The 17584-nt window shown below is 61.5% G+C and overlaps 1 protein-coding gene across 2 annotated transcripts in view; it reads right to left on the bottom strand.

Annotated features, from left to right (window-relative positions):
* Positions 1-582: 582 nt before the first annotated feature.
* Positions 583-17584, bottom strand: part of TTYH3 (tweety family member 3) — a 30063-nt gene continuing 13061 nt past the window's right edge. Inside the window, exons 2-14 of one of the 2 annotated variants that reach the window (XM_038539618.1) lie at positions 16805-16974; positions 16573-16684; positions 16227-16447; positions 15933-16028; positions 14959-15031; positions 14603-14678; positions 12321-12376; positions 11595-11687; positions 9269-9361; positions 8708-8844; positions 6623-6796; positions 5977-6052; positions 583-3658 (exon numbers count right to left, since the gene is read on the bottom strand). In XM_038539618.1, the coding sequence (XP_038395546.1) occupies positions 3584-3658; positions 5977-6052; positions 6623-6796; positions 8708-8844; positions 9269-9361; positions 11595-11687; positions 12321-12376; positions 14603-14678; positions 14959-15031; positions 15933-16028; positions 16227-16447; positions 16573-16684; positions 16805-16974 (1452 nt within the window). In that variant the 3' untranslated portion in view covers positions 583-3583. The other variant, XM_038539619.1, reaches the window with a different exon arrangement.

Raw genomic sequence — 17584 nt, 5'->3', positions numbered from 1 at the left:
CGGCTGGCAGCCAAGGGGCGGCGCCTGCTTATATATCCCCACGGGGGAGGCGGGGCTGCTCTGGACAGAAGCCCATTGGAGGAGACCCGAGCGGCTGCTTCTCATTGGCTAAGCGGTAAGGCCTCTCATTGGCTGGGCTGTTGCTGGAGGAAGAGATACACCTGTGTCTTCGCGTTGGGTGGGCAATTGGGGCCCATGGTCCCTGCTGGCCTCCGGGCACACAACGGGCTCCTTTATTCCTTTTCTGGCCATCATCCTGCCTGTGGGGTAGGGGTAGGAATGGGAAGGGCCCCAAGGAGGCCAGTGCCTGGAGATGCCCCCATAATGGGGCCCAGGAAATGCACTTCCCTGGGGACACACCATCGTTCCCACATGGCCCCCTTCAACACCCCTGCCTAAGGCCAGACCTGTCCCACTCAGAGGACACTCTGCACAGGCTTCCCACTGCCTGAACTCCTGGGTTGGGTCGGGTCCCCACCTACCTCCCCCTGGGCGGAAGGGGGCAGGGCTCTTGGCTCCTCAGCAGGTGACCACACTGCCCACACACTGGGTCAGGAGCCAAATCAACTCGGGAAACGGGGCTTGTTTTTTAAAATGTTTATTTTAAAACATGAAACCCAAGCTGAATAGAAACCACAGAAATTACATTGACGAGATTTTTAGTTATCTGCCAAGAAAAATAAAGCCCCCAAAGAAATAAAAATCAAACCCCAAACCCAGTTAAAAATCAAAAACAAAAAATTAAAAAACACAGCGACAGCACATACAGCCATGGCCCTACAGAGGTTGGAGGAAGATGCTGGAAGAAGATGCCGAGTGGTTCAGGCCTCAGTACCCCCTTCCCGCTCAGGGCCCTAAATCACACTGGGGAATGGGTACCAGGGCTGGGAGGGGAATTGGAAGGGTTGGAGTCTTAACAAAATTATATTGACTTATATGTTATATGTAACAAAATGGTACAGCACACAACCATTATGGTTAAACAGAAGGCCCTGGCCCCTTGGTAGGGGCCCAGGGAGGCTACCCACCTCCCACAGGGCTGGGCAGGGGTCCCGGGTACCGCGGGAAATGGTGCTTGGGCTGGAATTGCATAGTGAGATGGGGTGGGTGGATGCTGGCCCAGATGTCCCGGCTGGCCCCTGCCTACTTGCCCAGCCTGTCCGGGCCTGGGAGCCAGCTGGACCCTCTGAGGCTCCAAGGCCCCTGGTGGTCCTCCCTCCCACCTGCCACCCACTTTGTCAAGGGCCGCCCCCCAGATGCAGGGCCTGCAGGGAGCGAGGCCGGGGAGGGATGTGGACAGGTCACTGGGATGGGGGGGAAGGGGACCCTGAAAACTCAGAAAGAAAACCAATGGCGGGACCTGTTCCCCTCCAGACTGAGGCTTGGGTTTGAACCCCCGCTGATGATTCTCCTTTTCCTTTATTCAACCTCGGTGAGTAGAAGGAACTCGATGAAGTCACAGACGGGGCAGGCACACACGCATACGACGCACGGTGGGGACTCCCAGGACGGCCGAGGTCCACAGCCTGTCCAGGCAGCGCCCGCCTCTCATGCTATGTACATTCACATTGCGGGCGGCCTTTGAGGGCCGCGGGCAGCCTTTGTGCTTCTGAGCAGCGACAGAGCGCACGGCAGGGACCAGGCAGGACTGCTGGGGCCTCCCTCCTGACGCCGGGCCAGGGACGCTCTCGCCACTGGTGGAGCCCGGAGGGAGCACTGGGCAGGCCTGCCGTGGGGGCCCAGCGCAATGGCCGGGGAGGCCTGGGGCACACAGGGCCCTGCGGTGAGGTTTGGCCACGCCCACGGGCTCAGATGCAAGGCTCAGGGCCCCAGGCCCACCTGGGGCACCCCGTGTTTGCTTGCTCACTCCCCTCCTTTCCCAGGGGCGGAGGTGGCCCCAGGAGTGGGGCAGATGTGGCCTGGCCCCCAGCCCACCTGCCCTTTTGGTCCCAGATACCAGCACAGAGAAAGGATCGTGGAGGAGGGGCAGGTGGCATCTCCCCAGGCCTGTCCCAGGGAAGGGCACTGTCCCGCTCTGGAAGGAAGAGCCCACATGCCCGTAGGCGGCCTGGCCAGTTGCCTGCTTCCCACTGGAGGACCCTGGCCCGGGCCCTCCCTCATGGCTGCTGGCTGGTGCTCCGCAGCCCCTGGCCTGACACACAGGCCAGAGCCTCTCTGTTTCAGGCTGGCCAGGCCAGGGCTGAGACTGGCAGGGGACTTCCCATCCTGACTTGCCGGTGGCACACCCTCCACGGCAGGAAACACAGCAAACATTGTACACTAAAGCCAAAGCACCTTAGGGAAGCCTTGCTCCCACTTCACAGGTAGGAAGAATGAGGCCGCAGGGACCTCGGTCCTACAGCCCAAGGGACATTGGTTCCCAAGGACACAGTCGTCCTGGGGCAGCACCTGCCCAGGGACAGGTCTCCAGGCTTTCAGGCTGCCTGTCAGTCTACAGCCCTTCCCCAGCAGCACCCCAAGAAGAAAACGGCTACTCCAGCCCGACTCCCAGCCGGTTGTCCTAGGCTCACCTCTGGCCTGGACTAGGGGTTACATGTTTCGGCTTGGGGTCGGCCAGGGGCGCTCGCAGAGGTGAGGTTAGTGGTTAGTCCCAAGAGGGGTGGCAGGGGCCGAGGGCACATTCACAGCCAGCTCGGGTCCAGCCCCAAGGCCGGACTCGGGACACTGCGCCTGTCCTGGACAGAGAGGGAGCTGACAAGGGAGCGCTGCTCGGCCCGCAGCCCCGCCTGCCCTAGGATGACAAATGTGGTTAGTGCAAAAATGAACCGGACGAGCTGCCAAGTCCTGGGGTGAGGGAGGGGTTTGGCACCAAGAACATGGCCAGCCCTGGGGGGTGCAGCCTGGGCTCGGCGTGGCACCTGCCGTCCTCCTGCCGCTGTGGACGGCTGGGCTCCACGGGCAGGGTGGGCGCTAGGGGAGAGAGCGGTGCTGGGTGGGAGGCAGAGAAATGGGGGCCTCCCCAGGAGGCTTCTGGCAACCGGCAGGAGGGGGCCTGTGGTCAGGTGGAGTGAGAGAAAGAGGAGCTCCCCGGGAACTTCCTGCACAGGAGCCTACCGGGCAGGTGCACGCCGAGGCCCCTCCAGCTCCCTGGCGCAGAGGGGGTGCTGCACAGCCTGTGAACCAAGTGACGCACAGAAGCCTTGAGGGCGCAGGAGAAGCATCGGAGCTGCGGAAGGGAGAGAGCAGGCTGGGGCGTGAGCCGAGATGGGGGTCCGCAGGGTTGGCGTGCTGCACAGTGTCGGGGACACAGCACTGAGCTCAGCCCCGAGCAGGGCTCGGCGAACCCAGATCCTCAGAGGTGGAGGGGTGTGGGGAGTGAGGGCTGGAGGGCCCAGCATTGGTGGCATCGCTGCCCTGGTCCGGGTGCATGACCCGAGGAGAGCTCCTGCATCTCCAGGCCCCTGTGGGAAGGGGAGGGGAGGGCGAGCGGCCGCGAGGGTGCCTGCAGCAGGCCTGGTGAAGGTGCGGAGGGTCCGGCGGGTGGTCACGGGTGTAAGCGGCAGTGCTGGCACAGGGAGGAGCAGGGCGATTGGCACGTGGGCGGGTGGCCGGCCGGGGCTGTCTAGTGGCCGCTGCCGCTGGAGTCGGGGCGAGGCTGGCTGGTGGCGAGGTATTTGGCTCTCATGCTGGAGGTGTACTGGAGGGAGATAAGGGGAAGAGGGGGTCAGCAGGGCGTCGGACGTGGCCTGTGGGCCTTGGTGAGCCGAGCCAGAAGCACCCCTGCGGGCAGGACAGGATGGGAGTGGCACGGCTGGCGGAGCCCTGGCAGAGGGGCTCAGAGGAGCCGGCTGGCCCGTGAGCAGAGGGACAGCCCCTGCGCCCCAGGCTCAGGATGGGGACCAGCGTCCTCTTCTGGCAACAGGAGCACACTCAGGCATCTGGGCCCCCGGCCAGGCAGAGCTCAGCCCTACAAAGAGGCAGCATTTGGAGGCTCCCCAGCCGCACCCCCAGGTGCCCAGGACCTGCGGCCACAGGCAGGTTGCCCTCAACGGCTGGGCTGAGGGGACGTGGTGAGGCCTCCTCTCCGAGCAAGATCCTGATCGAGGAGAGCATCATGCAAAGGCGGAGTCAGGTTATGTTCGAGAAAGGGTCAGGCGGTCCCCGAGGGCCCAGACAGGCAGGGCCATGGGCCACAGGAACAGGGAGGACCCACGGCTACACTCTGCCCTGTCACCTGGGGAAAGGAGGGCCCCTCAGGCCGGGGTGATGCTGCTGCCTGCTCAGGAAGGGAACAAAGCGCGCATCCTCCCAGCTCACGGACGCAAGAACGGACGCAAGGATGGAGGTGGTGGGGGAGGTGAGGCAGGTGGGGGAGGGCAAGGGCTGCTTGGCTACCCTCGTCCAACCTGAAGCACGAGGGTTTCGATGTATGTGTGGGGTCCACAGGGAAAGACACAGAGGAGGCGGGTGTTACAGCCACAAGCCCAACGGGGTGTGGATGAGGGCCATGCCCCGGGCTGCTGGTGGTAGAGAGCGTGGCAGGCTGACCCCGCGCCTCAGTCTCCGCACCACGGCCCCTAGCTCAGGAGGGACAACGCTCCCCGGACCTGACAGCCCTCCTGGAACTCCTGGTAGGGAAGAAGGTCATGAGTGCCGGTGGGCCGGCCAGGACATTGTCGGAAGGAGGAGCAGTGGGCACCAGGGAGCCATGTCATTCCACGGACATGCAGCAGGGGGTGGGCGCAGCACCCCAGGCCCCTGAAGGAGCCCAAGCAGGCGGGCACAGACATGTGGGGTCGGCTGGGAACAGCTTGCACGCTTGCCTGCATGCACCTGTGTGTACTTTTGAACATGCAGGGTGGCCCCTCAAGGGCCGGGCCTGCTGGCCGCACCCCCAGGGGTTAGCTCACTGAGCCTAGGGCCCAGGTGCAGGCACGCCCTCGGGCCTGGGCAGATGGTCTCCTTGCTGGGAAGCAATTAAGAGGGCTGGGAGCAGCTGCAGCTGGGCCAGGGGTAGGGAAGGGGCTCACGGCCCAAGGCCAGCATGAAGTCTCTGGCGGGGCTGGTGGCTGACAAGTCTGCAGGCCTGTAAGGACCCAGAGCTGGCCCAGCGGGTGCCTGGCTGAGACGGCCCTGCTGTGGGGCAGCAATCAGCAGAGAGCACGCGGCAGGCGGTGCAGGGAGGGGCACCTGGGGGGTCAGTACCTGTCACTCTGAGGGCACGGCCACCACAGCGTTCAGGCACTATCCATGGGCTTAAACTGCCAGCCCGCGTGGCTGCCAGAGTCCAGGGCCGCCAGATAGCGCTAGGAGGGCCCGGGGTGGGAGGGGTGCAGGAGAGAGAGAGAGAAGAGAGAGGGCGGCCTGAACGCCAGACTGTTGGGGCTGGGGCAGGGGAGGGGATGGAGCAGAGTGGCGATGGGGAGGGCCGCTGGAGCAGGACGATGGCTTGCAAGCCCACACAGCTCCTGGCACCTGGGGCCACTGCACAGACCTATTTCTGAAGGTGGGTGAGCTTCAGCTTCTCTGGCCCTGTCCTTTGCAGCCCATCACCTCCAGGAAGGCCACCAGGGCCCCTGTCAGTCAGCAAACTCCTTCTCTTTTGCACCAAACCAACCTGTCCCCTCTTTTCTGTTTCAACCCTGAGGCCAGAGGGGACACTGGCTAGAAGAGCCTGAGGCTAAATTCTTTGCTGAGTTCAGGAAGTCCGTGGAGGAAATGAAAGGAAGTGGAACAGACTGGGGAAGGAGAGCCAGGGCCCCTTAGGGTCAAGCTGACCCACCAGGTAGCCAGCCCCCAGCTGCCCACTCTGACCCCAGGGCACCTCCAGCACCACCATGTCCTGGGGCCAGATGTCCACTGGAGAGCCCCGGCTCAGGAGACCCCTCACTCCGGCGCTGGGGGCTCACAGCAGCAGCCCCTGGGGCCACACTGAGCAGGAGAGTGACACCAGACCCCAAGGCAGCAGGGCGCCCCCCTCAGGCCTGCCCCCCACCCACCAGGCCTGGGACTTACTGAGGGCGGCGGGGACTCGCGCCCGATGAGGGGGGTGTTCTCACAGCGTGGATTCTGGAAGTTGGCGTTCTGGCTCCTGCGGTGTGGGGAGAGGGGCCGTGAGTGGCTCCAGCCTCGGCAGTCCCAGCGCTGGTCAGAGGCCACTCTGGAGCCAGGTGGACCCCATGTCCACCCTGCTCTGCCTGGCAGCCTCTGGCCCTGGGCGTTCTCATTGCCTCCCTGCATGTGGCCCACAGTCAAGTGCCTGGGGTGCCCGTGATCTTGGCAGAGTAACCAGAGCTCAGTGGCCCACCTGCCTGCCTCAGCCCCACTGGAGCCCACCCCCAGCCTGGAAGCCTGCCCGCCACATGGCTGGCCCCAGGCCCTCCACCACGGCACCCTCACACCCTAGACACAGGGCCTCCATCTGACCGAGTGGCCTCACTGTTGTGGCCACAACACAGGTTTGCCTGGATGACCCCCCACCAAGCCCTGGCAGCCCCAGTGGGGGGCCCAGCTCTGATGTGACCCCGCTGTCTTGAGGCCCCTGCCCCGGCACCCCCACAGCTTCTTGGCTGTATTGGGCACTCTGAGCTCCACACGCCTACCCCAGGGCCCAGGTCTGCCTGGCTCTGCTCCCTCACCTCCAGCTCCGGATGCTACTCACATGTACTCGGTAACAGGGGCATTGCTGACGGTGTGGGCCGCAGCTGGAATGCTGGTCTCACTGCCATAGCTGCTGCCACAGCTGTACAGGCTCGGCATGTGGACACGGTAGAGGCTGTCGTGTGTCTGCCTTGGCCCTGGGGCCGCTTCCTCCTCCCCATCCTCGTCAGGGCCTCTGCAAGGAGGGACACCCGGCACAGGTTCACACCCTGGCCCAGGGCAGCCAGCCAGGACACCTGAGTGGGGTCAGCTTGGATGTAGATATACCTTGTTCCAATCCTGGCTTGGTCACAGATGGCCTATGGCACTGTGGGCAAGTCACCCTGGCTTCGTCCTCTGTGAGTCGGGGGTACCAAGGGCCCTGACCTTCAGCCTGTGCACAGGGATGCTGTCTGCCTTGAGGGAAAGGGAGTGCAGTGCCTCCTTGGGGGCAGAAGCGGTTGGGGGCCTGGAGGTAGGGGTGCCCTCTTCTGGCCCTGCAGGTCCCAGCCTGCACCTCTGGGTGGCCTGAGCCCAATCCTCCTGCTCTGCTGTGCTCTGGCTTTCTATCCTCTCTGCTCAGGCTACTGCAGAGCGAGGCAAGAAGCTGGAGCTAGGCCTTGGGCATGCTCAAGGATCTTCATGAACTGCCTGTTCCCAGGTCAGATTTATGGCCAGGCTGCCTGGTGGTGATGGCACAGGTTAGCCAGGCCTGGGTTCACGTCCCACCTCCCAACCACCAGCTGGGTCACCTTGAGCAGAGGGCCTTCCTCTCTGGGCCCCTTGCAGTGAGATAAACAGAATAGGGGTAGCAACTGGTTGAGGGTCAATTACCAGCCAAGCCCAAGGGTGGGCCCTTACACGCAATGGTTCATCTAGTGTCTACCTGACTCCAAGAAGGGTATACTCTTACAACCCCCATTTTACAGTTAAGGAAATGGAGGTCCAGAGTGGCTAAGCGACTTGCCCATGGTCACTCAATAAGCAAAGGCAGAACCAGGATCTGAATCCAGGCCATGTGGTTCCAGGTCTGTTCTCTTAGCCACTTCCCTAGAGCTGCCATCTTTAGTATTTCTGCCACCATCACTACCAGATTCCTCACTGCTACCACCACCACCACCACCATCACCATCATCATCATCATCACCATCACTATCATCATTATCACTACCACCACCATCACCGTCATCATGACCATCAACACCATCACTACCACCATCACCATCATCATCACTACCATCATCATCATCATCATTGCCATCATCATCATCATCATTATTACCACCACCATCATTATCACCATCACCTTCATCATCATGATCACCAACACCACCACTGACAGCATCACTACAGAATACAACAGAGTAGAAATCCAGACAGAAGGAAGAGATCTGAGCTGAGCTACTTGTTATCAGAGCTGGGCCACCAAGAAGCAGTCACAGCCCAATAGGAAGTCACAGCCCAATAGGAGTTGGTAAGTCTGGGAGATCAAGTGTAAGGGCCCAAGCAAGGGAAGGGGCCTGGCTCCTCCATATACCATTCAACTCAGTGCTGATCAGGGGGACTGAGGCAGGGGCTGCCAGGACCCCCACATCAAAGATCAGGACATAACAGCCCCATAGGAGGTAGCTGCCATCCTGGTCACCCAGCTGAATGGGCCACGAAGGCCACAGCCACCTGGACCCTCCCTGTAGAAGCTGCAGGTCCCTGTAGCTGGATAGCTGCTTTTTCCACCCACAAGCCCTGCACATGTGCACCCAGGGGCACGGAGACGGACAAGACATTGTGAGGAGAGCCGGGCAGAAGAGTGGAGGGGCATGATGCACGGAGCCAGCACTAGCAGGCAGGAGACCTGGCTCCACTTGCCTGCTCTGGTCTTGTATGTCACCTGGGCTGGGAGCTCCTCTAGACTTAGTTTTCCATCTGTGAAACGGGGCTACTCCCCTCGGACTTGCCAGCCTCAGAGCGCTACAGAGGCTTACAGAGTGTCAGGAGGTGAGGAAGCATTTGTTCCTGTCCCTGGGGACTAAGACATGGGTGTCCGGAAGGCACGTCCCTAAAACACCTTCCATGCCATATGGCCTGGGGCAAGCGCTGAGTCCCTCACCTTTTCTGCTGCCAAGTGTGGGGGACACTGCAGACGATGGAGCTGAACATGAGGGCTGTGACGAAGGAGAAGAGGGCCAGGTAGATGAGGCCCTCCACGCCGTCATAACAAAAGCCCGTCAGGGCCTGCACGTAGTCCTGAGGCCAGACGGCACGGGGACAGCACGGCCCACAGAGACCAAGAGAGAGACGGGGAAGGGAGGGTGAGATGAGACATGCCAGAGCCTCAGTCCAGCCCGCTCCTGGCAGCCTGGACCCCGCTGGCTCCAGTCTGGGCTTTGGACCCACCAGCCCTTGGTGAGCTCCCATTCTAAGTCCCCATCCCCCAATTGTTCCTCTCTGCTCCCTGCTGTTCCCCCAACACCCCAGCTTCTTCCTCTGCACCCCCTCAGCTACACCCTCTGCCCTCCACCCCCAGCTGCTTTCTTCTGTTCCCCCAACACCTCAGCTGCAACCCTGTCCCCAGCTGCTCCCTTCTACCCCCACCCCCCTAGCTACTCCTCCTGCCGCACATCGCCCCCCAGCTGTTCCCCCTGCACCCTCTCAAGAGGCTGGCTCTCACCAGATGCAGGCTACGGCAGTCCACCAGGGCAGTAAGATGCTGCAGGTTCACCTCTGTGCCGTTCAGCACCTCCTGGACTCGGAGCAGGGGATCCTGGAGGGACACATAGCACACAGGGTCAGTACCACGGTCGAGAGGGGGCACTCGAGCCAGGCACAGGTCCCCTGAGAGCCCTCCGGTGCCTGTCCACCCACACCCTGCTGTCAAGACCACCCTTGACCCTGCAGTCTTGGCACACGGACCCTGGTCTTCTAGAAACGACAGCAGTAGTCTGGGTCCTGGGCTCAGGGGCACTGCTGAGGACATGAGTGTAGTGGGCAAAGTGAGACCCACCAATGCCTGTCAGAAGGGGAGCAGCGGCAAATACCCATTTATCTCCTGATGGGGGCCCTGGTGTTTTAAAAATTCTACTTTAAGGGACAGTTAAAGGGAAATTTTTCATGATATTTCAGGTGACAAAACATCATCCAAATGCTCTGTATAGCTGGATGCTGTAGTGTGCGTGTGTGCATCTGTGCATCTGTGTGTCTACGGGCACCGCTGTGCACACCCTCTCCATGGAATGATGACCTCCCAGAAACCCTCCAGGGCGGATAGGGTTCCTCCAATACCAGCCACAGGACCCAACACTGCAGGTTACGGTGTGTATTCTAAGGGCGCCCTGTGATTCTGAAATGGGCCTCAGAATGACCTAACTCACTGTTAGGGGCTGAATTGCGTCCTCTCACCCCCTCCCCAGATTCATACATTGCATTCCTAACCCTGAATACCTCACAATGGGACTATTTGGTGGTGGGGTCTTTCAGGAGGTAATTAAGGTAAGAGCGGGTCATCAGGGGGACCCTAACCCCACAGGACAGAGGTCTTGTAAGAGGAAGGGGTCAGGGCACAGACATGTGCAGAGGGACAGCCACGCGGGGACACAGGGAAAACAAGGCGTCCACATACCACGGAGAGAGGCTGCGAGAGAAGCCAGCCCAGCCTGAGCCTGGTCTTGATCACCCCGACTTGCAGCCTTAGCATGTAAGGAAGTAAATCCCTGTGGTCTACACCCCCTGTGCGTGGTACTCCCACACAGCACACAGCACACCCACATACCCACTCACCCACTCACAAAACACCTAGAGGATGCCCTGGCCCTGACAGAAACAAGAAAGAAAAGGAAGGAGTTTTAATGTATGTATGTATATGTGCATCTTTTTAACTTAAATTCGGTGAAGTTTGTTGCAGAAGGTCCAGCCGGTCACAAGAGAAGTCTGAGAGGTCAGCAGTGCGCATGGGTGGTGCCCAACCCACTTGGCAGTGTGCGCACCAGGCAGGCCCTATAGGATGACCCCCGCAGGCAGACCCCCACAGGCAGACCCCTGTGGGATGACCCCTGCAGGATGACTACGACAGGGTGACCTCTGTGGGATGACCCCTGCAGGCAGACCCCCATGGATGATCCTTTGAGGATGACCCCTGCAGGTGGACCCCCATGGATGATCCCCTGAGGATGACCCCTGCAGGCAGACCCCCATGGATGATCCTTTGAGGATGACCCCTGCAGGTGGACCCCCATGGATGATCCCCTGAGGATGACCCCTGCAGGCAGACCCCCATGGATGATCCTTTGAGGATGACCCCTGCAGGTGGACCCCCATGGGATGATCCTGAGGATGACCCCTGCAGGTGGACCCCCATGGATGATCCCCTGAGGATGACCCCTGCAGGTGGACCCCCATGGGATGATCCCCTGAGGATGACCCCTGCAGGTGGACCCCCAAGGGATGATCCCCTGAGGATGACCCCTGCAGGCGGACCCCCATGGATGATCCCCTGAGGATGACTCCTATGGGTGGATCCCCATGGATGATCCCAAGGATGACTCCTGCAGGCGGACCACCGCGGGATGATTCCCACGGGATGACCCCCACAGGCAGACTGGCACCTCCTAGGAGGCTGAGTTTTGTCAGGAGCACGGTAATGGACGGATGTATGGGACCAAGTGCTCAGGCCCCAGAACACCTCAGGGGAAAAGCTGCCACCTCTCCAGTTCCCGGAACAGCCCCCATGGGCCGGGGGTGGACTTCACTTTGTTCCTACATCTGTCCCCATGTTCCCTTGATGTTCTTTTTTTCAAATTCAAAGAGTTTGTATTACTTTTCAAATAAAGAACAGAATTATTTTTAAAAACCTCTCCCAAGCCCCCAGGGCCACAGATGAAGGGGAGGAGGAGAAGCCTCTCCATGGAAGGACTCCCAGCAAGGTCCCAGCACGAGCAGCCTGAGCTGGGGCACCGGGACAGGTGTTGCACTGAGCCCTGCTCACCCTGCCGCCCACTCACCTTGGTGGCCGGGTACTCCCGGGGGACCGTCTTCAGAAGTTCAGCCACAACGTCCTGCATTTCCACCAGCGCCTTGTGGCTGCCAGACAGCTTCTGCTCCACAGAGAGGCAGGCTGATTCAGGAGGGGTGGGGCACTGGCTCCCGGTCCCACGGCCCCACCCACACACAGGTCAGCCAGGTTGAGATGCTTGGGGCTCAGGCCAGCCCCAGGCACTCCACTCTGTGGGCCTAGAGAACAGAGCTCCCCAGTGTCCAGAGATAACACAGATCACCGAAATGATCTTCAGAGCAGGTGGTTTTCAGGACCAGTAGGCCACGCAACCATGTGGAGAGACAGGCAGTGGGCCAAAGCGTTTCCCCCCAAATTTCACCATGACACCTGTCCAGTTATTTCCCTCCCACAATGAGGCATCCCTGAGTCGCCAAAGACAGTTGGATTTGCCCTGCAGGGTGGCCAAGGGCAACCCAAGAAATGAAAGAAACTCCAGGTATTTGGGGGGCATTAAGCAGTCTACCCCAAGGGGCTTACACTAAGGGCATCAGGGCGCCAACCGCAGGGGCAATTAATGAGGTCAATATGGCATTCATCCAGCTGTCCCTGATGGCGCCTTGGGTCCTGGGGTCTACTGAGGTCTGAGAGAGGGACTGGGGGGCTGCGGACATCTGGGCTGTGGGGGTCAGGGCCAGTTTGGTCTTCTGGGGGCAGGAGAAACCTGGGCACTCACCTGCTGGAAGGGGTTAGAGGCACGGGGCGAGCAAGCCAGGTAGTACTGCAGGATGTCTGTGGACAGAGGTCAAGGTGGCTGTGTGAGGCCAGACATCCATGTGTGCTATGCCTGTGTCTATGTGTGTGCCCACATGTGTGCTCACACAGGCACACGTGTGTGGGTGTCCACACTGGTATGTAATTTTGTAGCTCTATATAGGTCTGCATGTGTGTCTGCACACACGTAGACATGTGTGTGACACGCGTGTGCATGGGTACGTGCATCTGTCTGTTGTGCCTGTGTGTGTTCGAAGATGTGTGAGAGGGGAGGTGGCTTGCAGAGAGCCCAGGCCCAGGGCCCAGACCCTTCTGCTCCAAGCGGCGTCCCTGCAGCACGCATGATTGCCTTGCGGGGGGCAGCCCTCTTCCTCCCTTCCCTCTGGGGCAGCAGGCAGGGCACCAGGGGTGGACATGGGGTCAGAAGACACCTAGGCATGCATCTGTTCCTGGGTCACCAGGGCAGAATAACAGTTCTTAGGCCAGAACATTACCCCACGGAGGAGGGGATGTGACATGTGTGTTGCAGCCAGGAGGCCTAGGACTCAGGTGGCCTGTCTCCCCATTAAAACATGTCAATTTGGCATCTCACATTTGAAAATGGGGATTCACTTACAATTCTGATTCTGAGAACCCTGGGAGACCCGAGCCTGGCTGGAGCTGGGGGAGAAGCCCTGTCTGCCTGCCCCACCTCCCCCCAGTGGGGTCAGGGCTCTTGCCTGAGGCAGTGATGCTGGCTTTGGAGTTCCAGGCACCTCCCTTCTGGGAGGAGCCCTCTAGTGCCCGGTGCAAGATGGGGACCAGGAGTAGGAGCTTGGGCACAGGGCTTCCCACAGCCCGGGCAGCTTCTCGCACAGCTCCCACACTCCCACACTCCGCCCCTCTGGCCTGGGCTCCCACCCAGCCTGTGTGAAACCCACTTCACTTTGGCCACCTGTAAATGGAGCCAGCACGCTGGCCGTGGTTCTGCCTGGCTCTGGGAGGGGTGGCCTGTGGCTTGCAGGTGGGAGCCCACACTCACTTGAGGTGGGGGCAGCTCGAGCTTGCTAAGGACCTAAGAGTCCTGAGCAGTGAGGACCTGGGGAGGCCAGGGACACTGGTGAGCACAGCAGGCCCACCCCTCCCCCACTGGGGGGCAGACAACCTGCCCTCCAGGGGCCTCCTCGGGCTTGGGTGGAACCAGTTCCTTTAACCAGATAAGCTAAAGCCAGCCCATATTCTCTTCCCTGTGGCTTTCTCAGGCAAAGAGGGGAAGATGGTCCCAAGAGGGCCAGCATTTGAAGGCTACTCAGAACCCCTGTCCCCACGGAGACAGCCCCTCTACCCTTCTCTCAAGGAACACACACAGCAGGGCAAACTGATGAGCTGAGCACCTTCCAGCTCTGGCTGCACCTGAGCCCGAGTCCTGCATGTACCTGCTTCCTGGGATGGCCCAGACCCGCTCCCGGCAACCTCCTCCGTCCGTGGCCCCCGTGGCTCCCATGACGACAGTGGCTCAGGCAGAGAGCAGAGCCCTGGGTTGCTCCCTCCCTACACTCTGCTTCTCCAGGTGCCCCAACATGCTGCCTCACAGCACATCCCCATCCACCTCTTACCCCGCTGGCTGGAGGCATCCTATCTCCTGCCTGGAGGAGTACGACAGCCTCCCTGCCTTCCTACTTGACCTCCTTGGCACTCCAATAGCCCAAAGCAGCTTTTAAAAGGCAATCCAATCCTGGATCAGGTCTCTTCTGGGCTTCCCACCCTCCAACGGACCCCCAGGATTAAGCTCAGATTCCTGTCCTCGACCTTGCCTGCCAGCCTCCCCATCCTCTCCTTTCCCAGGTAGTCTATCTTCTGCCTTACAAACACATTAAGTCTGTCTCTGCCTCAGGGCCTTTGCATAAGACACATAGCCTTCTCTGGTTCAATTTTAATGCCACCTCTTTGGCAAGCCACACCAACTGCTCTGAAACAGCCTGTCATCACTTGCCTTGCCTGCCCCCTGGTCACCTGCCTCCACCCGCATCCCATGCTCCACTGTCTCTGGCCTCACACAGCACCTGTCATCATTCTCAGAGCACACCCCCCCCCCCACAGAAGGTGTTCCTGTTCACTCACTAGCCTCCTCATCTACGGTAGTCCTGCCTCCCCCAGACTGAAAGCCCATGAGGGAGAGGATGCCTTGGCCTCACTCAGGTGGGTCTCCTCAGCCTGGCCACCGGGGGTGGGGGGGTGCCAGCTCAGACATAACTGCAGACTCACCCCCACTCAGCACCGAGTGTTCCTCCACCATCCTGGTCACATAGGTGTCGGGGTCCACACAGAAGTCACTGGAGCCCTGATGGGTGCAGGCAAGGAAGATGGGGTGACCAAGCTAGGCCCCCCAACCTTCAGCTCTCACAGATAGAGCCTGGGCCCTGGGTTTGCTCTCAGCCCAGGAAGGTAGAATATGGATCTGGGAAGACACCGACTTGCTGCGTGCCCATGGAAAGGTCCCTACTCCATGGGGAACGTCAGTGTCCCAGGGGAGGGTGGGAAGGGAGAGAAGTGTGACATTCCCCACCCCAACCCCATGCCTAGGCCAAGCAGACCAGATCACACTTCCCCCTGCCACTCACCACAGACACGGCCAGCTCCAAGCCTAGGGCGCCCCAGCTGATGACCAGGGCCAGGACCCCCAGTAGGCAGACCCTTGGGGCAAAGAAAGCCAGTCAGCACCCTTACAGCTAGAGTGGCTGCAGGCCAGAGGATCAGCATCCTGGGAACATCTAGGGGTCTGCCCACACAAGGGCTGCTCCTCCTGCAGTCTGGCCTTAGCTAGAGTGACCCGAAGGCTGGGCACAGATGATCTCCCTCCTACCTGGGCTGGGCTCGAGTAGGGCCCAGGGTAGGGCCAGGGAGGGCCAATCTTCCTGCTTACCCCTCCCTCTAGCAGACGATGGGTCCTGGCCTTCACCCTGCTCTCCATGGCGTGGCCAGAGGGACCTGGTAGCCTGGGCCAGACCCTATGGGGCTCAAACCCTGCGGGGCGCCTCCTCAAACCACCAGGCAGGGTTCTTGCTGGCCCCTGCCTTACTGGAGGCCTGACCTCACCTGCCTCCCTTGGTCCAGTCACTCAGGCCTCCCCGCTGCTCCTCATACCCCCCGCCCCCCTCCAATGCAGGCTGTGCCCTGGTGGTCAGACATCCCTGGGTCCCTTGGGCCTGCGCTCCAGTTTCCCCATCCCAGTGAGCCACCTCCCCAAGGTGGCCAACTGAATAAGTGATGCAGCAGGGACTGCTGCCAGACTGCCTCCAGGCCAAAGACAGAGCCCCCAGCTGGGCCTTCTGGTGTCCTCATGACTAAGTGGCCTCTGGGTTACAATGTGCAGACTTAAGGGGCAAGGAGCCCAGTGGGAACTGAGGACAGGCAGGGCAGATGTGCGCACCACAGGGGCACAGGTCCAGGACACAGGAGGAATGTCAGAGGCTCCCCATGGCCGACCTGAGGCTAGCTGCACAGATGGGGGAGGGCGAGGCTGACTTAGAAGATGGTGCTGTGGGTACCCCACCCCTGCCCTCTGCCCCTCTGCCCCTCACGCCCACAGACTTACCCAACCAGGATGCCTTTGGAGCTGCGGATGAGGCCCACCAGCACCAGCAGGCAGATGGCCACGTCAAGCAGCAGAAGGCCCAAATAGCCCAGCCACCTGTGGGCACATGGTGGGTGTGGGTGGGGCACAGAGGGTGGGGGCGGTGGTACTGCAGGGGCGGAGCTAGCGCAGGGGCAGAGCTGAGGGAAATAGCCAGGGGTCCAGGGGAACTAGGCCCCAAACCACAGCTCTGACCCCAACCAGCCCAGGGAGGTCCACCTCTCCTGCGTGGGCAGAAAAGAGGGCCATCCGCACCTGTACCAGTCGTAGACATCGGCCTGCTCAGCCAGCACCTCCAGCGACACGGCGGGGTTCCTCCAGAAGGGGATGGCAGCTGTGTAGCCCAGCAGCGTCTCAAGAAGGCCCTGCAGCCGCTGGACCGCACGCAGGGGCTCTGGCCGCGCAGCCAGCTGCCGCTCCAGGCTCTGCAGGCTAGGCTCCGCCGAGCGGTTCAGGGCGGCTGCCGTGTCCCACACCTGCGCCGGACCAGCGGCCAGTGAGCCCGGGCACAGACGGGCTCCCCGCTTGTCCCCCCGCACACACCCACCCCTCGCTCACACACGCAGACACGGGGCCCCCTCCCCACCGGGCGGCCACTCACGCGGTCCTGGACCCCTGCCACTGTGCGGTTGGCGTGGCGGAGCGAGTAGGTGGCCCGATGGATGCCGTCACTGGTCTCCCCGTTGCCATAGAACCCCACGGCGATGCCGGCGCTGGGACAGGGTGGAGGGTGGGGGGAGGGGGGAGGGGCGCGTGAGGGCGGGGCGCCCTGCACTGGGGAGATCCGGCCTGTCAGGCCCGCCCCCACCTGGCGGGCCAGGGCCCGCGCTCACCTGCAGACCAGCGTGGCGATGATCACGCACCAGGCGGTGCAGCAGCAGTCGGCGTCCAGGTGCTCTTCGCTCTTGCGCCGCCGGCAGCACAGCCAGAAGGAGTAGAAGAGCAGGAAGAGGAGGTCCAGGGCGAGGCAGGCCAGCGCGGTGGCCCCCAGCAGCAGCAGCGCCTGTGGGAGGTGGGGAGGCGCTGGAGGTGTGGCCCCCTGCCGGGCTCTGCTGCACCTAACGCGGCACCCGAGCACACTCCCACCCAGCCGTCCCCCCAATGCTTGGGTGGCTGGCCTGAGCAGGCCTGAGATCCCACGGACGCCCCGTCCTTAACCCTGTACTGGCCATCAGGACTGGAACCAAGCTACACTTGGAGGTCCAGGAGGTCATGGCCATGGGGTCCTTCCAGGCCCTGTGCCCTCCGCGTTGGAGCCCAAAGCAGGATATGTCTATTCCGGGGCCTCTGACCAAACCCAGGAAGGAGGGCAGATGGCCACGCGGCCCAGGAAGGCCCCTAACCTCCTGAGCCTGCTTTCTTTTTTGTATAAAGGGGGCAACCTCTCCTCAGAAGAGACTGGTAGAGTGTCAGCGAGGGCACGCCTGGTAGGGCCAGGCACGCAGCAGAGCCCTCACCGTCAGCCTGGACCCTGCTCTGGATCTGGCCACCTTCACAAGCCCCTGGGCCCTGGGTGGCCCGAAGGGCCCTGAACTCCCTGGCCACACCCCGGGCATCACCAGGGGAGGAGGAAATGCCTCCTGCAGCACCCCCCTGTCACGGAGGTGGGCACC

Source organism: Canis lupus, chromosome 6 (genome assembly GCF_011100685.1).
Source record: "Canis lupus familiaris isolate Mischka breed German Shepherd chromosome 6, alternate assembly UU_Cfam_GSD_1.0, whole genome shotgun sequence".
Lineage (NCBI taxonomy): Eukaryota > Metazoa > Chordata > Mammalia > Carnivora > Canidae > Canis > Canis lupus.
This window is presented reverse-complemented; position numbering and strand designations above follow the sequence as displayed.